This window comes from Euphorbia lathyris, chromosome 7 (genome assembly GCF_963576675.1).
Source record: "Euphorbia lathyris chromosome 7, ddEupLath1.1, whole genome shotgun sequence".
NCBI classification, from domain to species: domain Eukaryota; kingdom Viridiplantae; phylum Streptophyta; class Magnoliopsida; order Malpighiales; family Euphorbiaceae; genus Euphorbia; species Euphorbia lathyris.
This window is the reverse complement of record NC_088916.1, coordinates 86040427-86051333: the sequence shown is the minus strand read 5'-3', so window position 1 is coordinate 86051333 and position 10907 is coordinate 86040427. Positions and strand designations below refer to the sequence as shown.

Sequence of the window (10907 nt, the reverse complement as noted above, 5' to 3'; positions counted from 1 at the left end):
AATAAACTTATAAAATCAAATAAATATATATTTATAAAATAATGTTGAATCTATGTAATTCAGTATGCACTACAAAAAAAAGTACTCTTTCCCAACAATTTAATAGCAACATTTTGTTTAAATATAGCTAAAAAATACATCTATTTTAATTGGAGAAATATTTTGAGCTAAATTTTTATGAAGCCCAGCCCATTTAGAAAAACTATCCCTAACCCTAATCAGCCAATTTCATATCATCTCTCCCTCGCCCCCTCTTCTTCCTCCTTTTGCGACTACTCTTCTGCCAAACGTTCATCGTTTTCATCCTTCTCCTTTCCGTCTTTCAACTTCGACATAGAGTTTTTATCTTGCCGTTTCTCTCAACTATAACGGCTCTCTACTTAGCCGTCCACAGCGATTTTAGGAAACTTGCGAAAATGGCGACATCCTTAATGCAATCTGGTCTCCGAACAAGGGATTTTTGCTACTTTAGATTTCCAACTCCGGTTCACACCAATTGCAATTTGGACAAGCTATTTGCACTTTGGATTGCTAAACATTCCAGGTTTGGGTATCTTCATTTATCGTTTTTGTTTTTGTTTTCCTGTGTTAAATTGTCACGGCTCTTCATTCTCAGCTCTCTTATAGTTCGTGTGCTTGAGGTTTCTAAACTATTTGTAGATCTCAATCTAACCTCAAAAGCGTTGATTGGTTCCATATCTCCTTTTATTGGAAATCTCAGCTTCCTCAGAGATATTACACTCTCCTATAAGTCACTGCACACCCAAATTCCTGAAGAAATCGGTCCATTATTCAGGCTGCAAGTTTTGAGACTAAAAAATAATTCAATTGCAGGTCAAATTCCAGCAAACTTGTCCCATTGCATCAACCTCCAAATTCTTTATCTTGGTTTCAACTGAGATGCAAAGGGAAATTCCTGCAGAAATTGGTGACTTATCCAAGCTTCAACTGCAGAAATTGGTGACTTGTCCAAGCTTCAACTGCAGGTATAAGGGGTTAATGTTATCAAATATGACAACACAAGATTGAAACTCACTTGAAAAAGTATAGCGTAGGTACATCTGACTTGTTGATAAAGTGGCTGTTTAACTTAGTTTTACTCACAAATGCTTGCTTCATTCACACACATTTTGAATAGAGTTGTTTCAGAAACACTAGGTCAATGGGATATTTTTTCAGTATGAATGTCAATAAAGCAGGCTTTACTGTGAATGCACATTGGGTAGGAAGGATACTCTGTTTACTGTGAATGCACATTGGCTTAGAAGGATACTCTGCTACAAGGTCAATATTTTTTCAGTTTGACATTGAGCATAGCTTTGAGGACAGGTTCTTTTGATTTTTGATTGACATCCATCAGGACTTGTGCTCTTCTAGAGAAACCCTATTATTTATGTTTGTCTACTATGATCTATTATGAACTTTTACTTTGACTGCTTTCTTCATTTACATGTGTCCTTACCTGGTTGATTGCATAGGATAAGATGCCAGCAATTTTAGTATCCTTTATGATTAATTTTCAGCCACTTCTGTTTCAATTTTTAGTATAGACAGACAAAGGTCAACATGTCTACTCGTGAGAACTCTATTGAAAATGCATCACACGTTTAATTTTTCCTATATTGATTCTCTGGTTTTGGGGCTTTTAGGGTGGGAATTGAACTTCAATTACGAACATGTAAGTATTGAAGCAGAAGCGTTTGTAGGTATGACCTTGACCCATTATAAGATAGTTGCATAGAGAAGCTTTGATCCTTCATTCACTTTATATCTCACTTTTAAATCATAGCTTGTCAAGTCTTTCAATGCTAATTAACTACATAACTTCCTATTTGGGTTCAGTTCCCTAGCTTACCATAAAAAATAATACCCAATTGCTGCATGATTACTGGTAGAATGAGTTATAAACTTATCAATACCCAACTGCATAACATTGAATCATTGCCCATGCTTAAGAGATACTGCAGATACTTGGTGCCTCAGAATATTTTGCAGGTATATTCACTTTGTGAAAGGGTATACTTTAGTTCAGTACTTACAAAAGATTGCAGTCAGACTAAGACTAAGCATGAGCTTAGCATAGAAATAGAATAAGGTAGGAGAGAGACCTGTGCATCCCTTGACTCTTCTTCATCTATGTCCTGTTTTGAGGGCTTTCAGCTATCAGTAGCCTCAGATTTCCTTCTAAGCCATTCCATTGCATTAGCTTCAGGATTATGTATTTTCTGTATATTTATTTCTTTTTTTATCTCAACTGTGCATTTGATTATCTCTTGAAGGAAGTTCTAAAGGATAGAAGCAAAGTTAATGAGTTGGTAGAAATGTAGCTGTTGCGATGACTGGGGAAAGGTTGATACTCTATTACCAAGGTTTGTACTGACCCTCAATTTTCTCTATATTAAATTTTTTTGGTGCTTTCTGGAGACCTCTTGGGACAATTGGTTAATTGTGCAAAGTCTATTATTGGTTCTCGAATCTTCATCGCAGGATTGTGAGCATAGTAGATATTCTGGGTATTAGAATTGGGGATTTACTATTTCATTACCTCAGGCTTTATTACTGTATGTTCTAATATGACTAAACTCGTGGAGAATATAGCTATTTGGTTAGAAAAGCTCCTTTGGCTGCATTGGGACAAGCTATTGTTTTTGCTGAAAAACACAGCCATACTCCATCAGATATTCACTCTCCTCTAGAAGAGGTGAGTTGGTTTGTATATATAACAAGACTACTGCACTCTATCTCTGCTATTTCCTTTGAGTCATGTTTTTAGAACAATATCGTAATGGAGCATGATCTTGTAGTTTTTTATTGATACTGTCAATTTAAAGTTCATGTTTAGGTTTGGACATGGAAATGTCTTACACAGTTGCAATCTGAATACTATACTAAATTCTAATTATGTTCTGAGTTTCATCATAACTTGGTGGATGGAAGCACAAAAAAAAAAGAATTATAAATTGGAAGGTATATTTAATAGTTACAAATAGGAAGAAATGTAAGCATTGAACTGGATCACAATAAGAAGCTTTATCATGATTGGCATGTTTTCTGTTTGGTTCTCGAGGAAGTATAATGCTGCAAAAGATATAAGTTTATGGTTTTTTTCAGGGTAAATTCCTGCAGGCTACCATGATTGATTTTAAGGAAAACAAATTTTCTAAACTTTTATGTGGACTTGTCTTAGGGACTGCCGACCTTAAACGTTTCTGTATTTTGCTTTCTTATTTATCATAGTGTTACCGGTTTGGACCTCTGTTACTTGTTTCTATTCAATACATTCAGAAACAGTTACTAATTTCTTATTTCTCCATTGTGTTGTTTGGCTACTCGTGAGTTTTGATTTCCCAACGTAGTGACTAGAATTTCATAAAAATATGTTTTTAAGTTGTGTTAGTAGCTAGATTTGGATAGATGAAGTAAACATAGAAAGAGCCAATTAATTGCTGATCATTTATCTTGGAACGTTCGCACGTACATGGTATTATATAATCCTTAGTGGCTAGTACAGATTATCTTCTGGGAGACACAGCAACATTAATTCTTGTGTCTCATGATATATTCCGTGCACCAAAATTGAATGCACGGTAGACTATCTAGTCAGCTGGGGTTAAGTCCACACTCGGGTCTAACCATGCAATACATGAGTAATAACTGGTTTTCTTTTGCTTCCTGAATCATCAAGACGAGAATATGTTGAAATTTTGGCTCTTGTTTATTTCTATACAGATTGGCCAGTCAAAGATATCTTTTCTGGCAGCAGCAGAAGCTACTCTGGTGGTTAGTATATTGTCTTCATCAAGAAAAGAATCGAGCGGACTAATAATTGTGGGACCAGAAGGGGGTCAGTATTACTCTACATCCTTATAACCCAAATGCTAGCAATTTTTCTCTGCTTCTATTTTTTTGTTTACTTGATTATTAAACTCGGAATGTGTAACAGGCTTTAATGGATTACCATTTCCACTTTTTGTCGGCAATAACTCTCCTTTCCATTCTGAGGCTCTCCACCTTACATCAAAAGTGGACAGAAGATACAGCGCCTTAATTGAGGTGAGTGCTGTGCCTTTATAAATTATTGTTGAGATCACTAAGAGTTCAATTCTGTGCTGAAACTGAAGTTAAACAAACCCACAAAACACGTAGAGAGAATGGTTTCCAAGAACATAATAAACTAGTCAAATAATTTTCCGTTATTGAAACTTACTTTTTATGTTTCCATTTGACTGGTGATAATGTTTTTGGTTGTACATGTATATGATGGTGGCTGTTGGTTTTATTGTCCTTTTTAAGGCAAATTCTGGTTCTCTAAAACCTTAGCAATTTTATTGTTTCTGCTTGGTGGACAAGTTTTAAGGTTCCCTTGAAGTGATTGGAAGATTAGAAAAGGGTTCTGATCCATTTTTCAGATGGTATTCTCTAAAACCTTAGCAATTTTATCATGGATATTGCTAAATACCGCCCGTAAATTCCGGTTCACCGCACCGTTTTGACCATTTTACCCTTGTCATTTTTTTTCCCAAAACCTTCAAAACTCTCTACTTTTCTCTCCCGAGCACAAATCCCGGATTTGACAAAAATGGATCAAAGCATTCCCGAAGACAATGAGTTCGAACACGAGGTAATATTACGATTATTAAAAACGTTATTTAGGTTTTTTTTTTATTTCGGTTTTTGCCTGGGCGGGTGGCGATTACCACCTTTTCCTTAGGCCGAACGGATGAACTACCCGTTCGGCCTAAGGAACGGGTGGTACGCGCCACCCGCTCCACCCATGGAACGGGTGGTACGCGCCACCCGCTCCACCTTTGGAACGGGCAGTACGCGCTGCCCGTTTCCACCTATGGTGAAACGGGCAGCCTGCCCGTTCAGGCCAAAATGGGCAGAAATTGCCTCGAATTAATTTTGAACGGGAGAAATAGCCCCGAAGTATTTTTTTTTGTAATTTTAATATCAATTTTTCATATATTCAGGTACCGATAGAAGATTGGAACCCCGATAACATTGATTATAGTTCGCGTTTCATAACGGATACCGTTTTCCCCTCAAGTCAGGATGCTATTGATTGGGCAAAAAAGATAGCTATTCAGAATGGGTTTGAGATTGTAATATCTTCGCACAAACATGGGGGAAAACAGAAGTTGTTGCGCTGTTCACGGGGTGAACGATATAGAGGTGTTGTGAAAATTGATGAAGATCCTGCAATTAGGAAAAGTAAAACTAAAGTGTGCCGCTGTAAATTTCAGATTAAAGCCTTTCAACATGCAGACCTTTCAGGATGGGGGATAAAGGCTAAGGCTGGGTTAACTGGAATGCATAACCATACAATGCGTATGTATCCAGAGGGAAGTCGGCAAATGAGCGGACTCAGTATCGCATCTAAACAAATTATGCGTGATATGACTTCAGCTCAAGCAAAGCCTTGTGCTATTTTAGCAGCAGTTAAAGAAAAACACCCAGAGGACAACTCAGTAATTAAACACATATATAATTACAGGGACAAAATGAGGAGGGACGCGTTTGAAGGTAGAGACCTGGCTAGTCAATTCTACCATATTGCTGTGGAGAACAAATATGTCAATTACACACAGGCTGATTCAGGTGTGATAACGCATGTGTTCATGGCACATCCAGAGTCAGTTGATATGTTCAGGACTTACCACTGGTACATCGGCATTGATTCAACGTACAAAACAAACAAGTACAAAATGACGTTTGTTGAGATTGTTGGGATGACGCCATGCAATAATAACTTCAAGATAGCGTATGCTATTGTTAAAGACGAGACCGAAGGGAGCTATCGTTGGATTTTGCAAAGACTGAAGATTTTGCTTGGGGATGATCTTAACCCGACCGTTGTTGTTAGTGACAGGGAGCTTGGGTTATTAAAGCCGATACAAGAAGTTTTTCCACAAGCAGCGCACTTGCTATGCACTTGGCATATAAATAAGGATGTGGAAGATCGTGTGTATAGAATCATTAGAGATAAAGGCATTGCCTCTAAATTCAAGAATGGCAAATGGAGAACAATATTAGAATCATTAACCATTGAGGAGTACGAGACCAATCTTATGATGATGAAGGAAAAGATGAGCAGGTTCAAAGGAGTTATCTCGTATGTTGAGGAGACGTGGTTGGTGCATAAGGAGAAGTTTGTTGTTGCTTGGACAAAGGAGTTCCTACATTTTGGCAACACAACTATTTGTCGAGTGGAGAGCGAACATGCTAGTCTAAAGCAATGGCTCAATACGGCAACTGGGTCCCTTGACACGGTATGACAGAAGGTTCACAAGCAGATTGAATCACAAGCAACCAATATAATGTATTTGCAATTTCTTCTACTGCGATTTTAGAATTTGCATTTATGGTTGTATCATTTCACTAACTAATAATAATTTTGTCTTCGTATCAGGTACATGCTTGAGCAGTCCCGGCTTCGTCAAGCAGTCACTTTCGCCGGACGCCCATTAAGCCAACTTGTATTCAAAGTCTCTCATTACTGTCTGCAGTTGTTGAATCAATAGTTAGAGCGCATGAGAGGGTTGAGCCATGAAGTGTACGTGCGTTGCGGTTGTGTATTGAGAACATCGCATCAGATACCATGTGCATGTGAGCTGAAACGAGCTTATGATCTGGAACAAATGATCAGTTCTGAGAGTGTTCACGTGTTTTGGAGAACACTTTTAATCAATCATGGTCACACTGATAAAAATGACGGGCGTAATGATCTGAACGAGGAGCAGCGATATTTTAAGTCCTTAGTGGACCAAGTCTCTAAAGCCGACCCATCCGTAATGCGTAATATTTCAATGTTTATCCATGATCAACTACACCCTGATCAAGCTCAGTACACCGAACCCGATGTCAAAATTAACGTGCGGGGGCGACCTAAGGTGAGCAAATCCACAAAACGTATGTCGAGTTCTTGGGAATACAATGAAACTCATCGTGGACGGGCTCGTTCTACTAGTTCATATAGGAGTCGTGGTAGAAGTGGCAGAATTAGCTCGTCATCCTCGGTACATAATGCTGCCTCATCAAGTAATGTTTATCTGATAAACCTAACTTTTTTTTATAACTGTTTTGCAATATAGAGTTGTTTTACACTAATATACATGAATGCAGATGGAAAAACGTATTATGGTTCTGACTTCGTACATTCCGATAAAATAGTTGGCTACGTCGAATCATACTACGACGTTGTAGGTGATGGAAATTGTGGTTTCCGTATGGTAGCAACTTACATTTTTGGTGACGAAGAAGCGTGGCAGACAGTTAGGCATCACATTCGAAATGAAGTAATTGCTAACCGTTGTCTGTATCAAAGAGTGTTTGTTGATACTGTTGATGCAGCTCTTCGTAGAGTAAGTTGGGACGGTGCAGGTTGTACGCCGGATTATTGGATGATCGTTTGGGATGACTTGTGGCCGGTTGCTACAATGTACAATTCTGCTATCATGTTATTTGGCTTCTCAGGTGGGGACACATTAGCATTGTGTGGTACTATCTTACCATTGTATGCCGCATCCACTGCTACAAGACCATCACGTGAGATTTGTATAGCTCATTTAGGGAATCACTGCCAGCACTAAATACGTTTAAATTTATCGCCTAACTTTCCGGTGCCCCCTATAGTACACTGGTGGTTTGTGCATCGAGGCCAAAGCGTTGTAGGATGGGAGCGCTTCTATCAGGATAGGGTGACATAGTGGACCAGATTGGCCAAACTTAAGGGATATTAGTATTTGATATTGTGTGTGGTTCTGTAATGTTACAGGTGAATTCTGATCAATTCTGTATGGTTCTGTAATGTTACAGGTTGAATTCTGATTAATTATGTGTGGTTCTGTAATGTTACAGGTGAATTTTGACTAATTCCGTGTGGTTCTGTAATGTTACAGATGAATTCTGATTAATTTTGTGTGGTTCTGTAATGTTACAGATGAATTCTGATTAATTCTGTATGGTTCTGTAATGTTACAGGTGAATTCTGTTCAATTTTGTGTGGTTCTGTAATGTTACAGGTTGAATTCTGATTAATTATGTGTGGTTCTGTAATGTTACAGGTGAATTCTGACTAATTCTGTGTGGTTCTGTAATGTTACAGGTTGAATTTTGATTAATTATGTGTGGTTCTGTAATGTTACAGGTGAATTCTGACTAATTCTGTGTGGTTCTGTAATATTACAGGTTGAATTCTGATTAATTATGTGTGGTTCTGTAATGTTACAGGTGAATTCTGATTAATTCTGTATGGTTCTGTAATGTTACAGGTGGTATTCCAACGGCTATATTCCAACGGCTATATTCTCCATCTATAAAATTAAACAAATTTTCTACTTCAGTTATCCACATTTACTCTTTAAATTCATTTCAACGAAAACTCTCAAACATAAATGACTTCATCTGATTTTACCAATGAGTTCCCTAATTTTCCTCCTGAGAAAAGCATAGTATCAACTTTGAATAAGTCTGATTGCACGACGAAGATGCTTGATTACCAATACTACGCAATCCGTGTATATGGAGAGACATTTGTGAGTCCAGCAATGTTCCATCCTGAAACTCCATTTATGTTTTGCTTCAAGCTTCCGTCTGCTGGTGAGTTTCCAATATACTCACTACGCATGCTATGGTTCTTATGTTATATGTATTACATGCCTTTTGAATTTGCTCTAGAGGAATGGTTGAACACTTTGAATGAAGGAAATATTCCTAGTCATATTCAAACATTTCTGAAGTGGTTTATGCCTATTGATGACTGGAAAGCTATGTTCGCCAGACTACTGCGTGATAATCAGAGGGGAATTATCCCTAAAAAAAATTTCAACTCCATCATCTTTTTAAGATGGACAGAGTCTGAAATTTCTCATGAGGTTCATCGAACTTATCCTTACTCGATCGTGAAAAATTGGGATCGCTATAAATTAGAGGTTCGAGTACTACAGAGTATCAGCGCTTCAAAGAACGATTACCTTCCAAGACGAGATTGGCCAAGAAATAGAGGAAATGCTCCATGGAACATTTTTCCTGTGGAATATGAGACGAATATTGCAGAGGAGAAAGAGATATACCTTGCAATACAGTCAGGTGTACCAGCGACATCTTCACCAAGCATTGACGAGTACGAAGAAGATAGTGACAAATGTCTTTTTTTCCGTTTATGTCGTTGTAATGTATTTTTTCAGTTTATGTCGTTGTAATGTATTTTTACAGTTTATGCCGTTTATGTCGTTCTAATGTATTCTTAAATTTGCAATAACTAGTTTTTGGTCCGTGCGATGCACGGATTCATCTTAATATATAAATATTAATAAAAATACAATCTAATAATTACAATTAATGACATAAATGTGTTATATAAATTAAATATTATTATTTGATTTTCACATTTACTTTAAATAATATTTTTATAGATAAATATAATAATAAAATAAAAACTAATATATTATATATTATATTATATTTTTTATCAGTAAAAAAGGAGGCAGTGACATCTGAGTTCCATCGTTACTGTTTTATATTATATATAGATATATAGAAAATTAGAGAGATTTTAGAGATTAATTTAAATTCTGTAGTACTCTTAAATATATGGGATAAAATAATCTTTTTATAGATAAATATACATAATAAAATTAAAATTAATATATTAAATTTTTTATCACTAAAAAAGGAGGAAGTGACACCTCAGTTCCATCGTTACTGTTTTATATTATATATAGATGGGTAGAGAATTAGAGAGATTTTAGGGATTAATTTAAATTCTGTAGAACTTTTAGATATAGTACGGATACAATAATCTTTTTATAGATAAATATATATAATAAAATTAAAATTAATATATTAAATTTTTTATCACTAAAAAAGGAGGAAGTGACACCTCAGTTCCATCGTTACTGTTTTATATTATATATAGATGTGTAGAGAATTAGAGAGATTTTAGGGATTAATTTAAATTCTGTAGAACTCTTAGATATAGTACGGATAAAATAATCTTTTTATAGACATCTATATATAATAAAATTAAAATTAATATATTAAATTTTTTATCACTAAAAAAGGAGGAAGTGACACCTCAGTTCCATCGTTACGGTTTTATATTATATATAGATGTGTAGAGAATTAGAGAGATTTTAGGGATTAATTTAAATTCTGTAGAACTCTTAGATATAGTACGGATAAAATAATCTTTTTATAGATAAATATATATAATAAAATTAAAATTAATATATTAAATTTTTTATCACTAAAAAAGGAGGAAGTGACACCTCAGTTCCATCGTTACTGTTTTATATTATATATAGATAACAAAACGTACCACAAAAAAAACCAAATTCAGTCATAATAGTACTAAAATATCAAAATACCAAATTTAGTCATAATAGTACTAAAATACTTCGAAATACAGTCATAACTCACTTGGCCAAATGCCAAGCACCCATAATCTGCTCTAACGACTGCCTATATACAATCGCAGCATCCTCGTCCAGATGACTCATGTGATCCAACACAGTTTCACCCCAGCCAGATAATCGACTAACCCACTGTAAAAAGTAAGGAACAAAAAACAAGGTCAGTATCACTTCACATTTCAGTAAATATCATTTCACATTACTAGACCAGTAAAGAAAAACCAAAAATAACTTACAATCTCACTATTCGAGCGAGTATAAACAGTCGGTCCGGGTGCAACAATCTCCAGAAGTAGACGAGGGTGTGAGTGACGGGTGTACCAATGCATGTACCGATCCTCACAATCTGATGGAGTATGTGCTGGAGTGAATACAGACAATATAAGGACGGACGACTGGGGAAAAGAGTCCCAAATACCTTGCACCATCACAGCTGGCACCTCTATACGATACTTCAAACTGGTCCACGGGCGAACAACCTTAGAAGGCTGC

The 10907-nt window shown here is 36.3% G+C and overlaps 1 protein-coding gene across 10 annotated transcripts; it reads left to right on the top strand.

Annotated features, from left to right (window-relative positions):
* The first annotated feature begins 229 nt into the window (after nucleotides 1-229).
* LOC136200885 (protein FAR1-RELATED SEQUENCE 5-like) lies at nucleotides 230-9260 on the top strand. 10 transcript variants are annotated; one of them, XR_010673597.1, is made up of 10 exons: nucleotides 230-544; nucleotides 835-986; nucleotides 2280-2369; nucleotides 2599-2701; nucleotides 3730-3844; nucleotides 3944-4053; nucleotides 4294-4621; nucleotides 4974-6272; nucleotides 6413-7041; nucleotides 7126-9260. XR_010673597.1 is itself a non-coding variant. In XM_065991388.1 (10 exons), exons 8-10 carry the CDS (start codon nucleotides 4580-4582, stop codon nucleotides 6422-6424), a joined length of 1353 nt encoding a protein of 450 aa, XP_065847460.1. In that variant the 5' UTR covers nucleotides 230-544; nucleotides 835-986; nucleotides 1650-1706; nucleotides 2280-2369; nucleotides 2599-2701; nucleotides 3730-3844; nucleotides 3944-4053; nucleotides 4294-4579; the 3' UTR covers nucleotides 6425-9260. The 10 variants fall into 10 exon arrangements, 8 of the variants coding, with proteins under 8 accessions (XP_065847460.1, XP_065847457.1, XP_065847456.1 ...); XM_065991388.1 differs by adding an exon at nucleotides 1650-1706 and having other exon boundaries at nucleotides 6413-9260; XM_065991385.1 differs by having other exon boundaries at nucleotides 4351-4621; nucleotides 6413-9260.
* Nucleotides 9261-10907: the final 1647 nt, after the last annotated feature.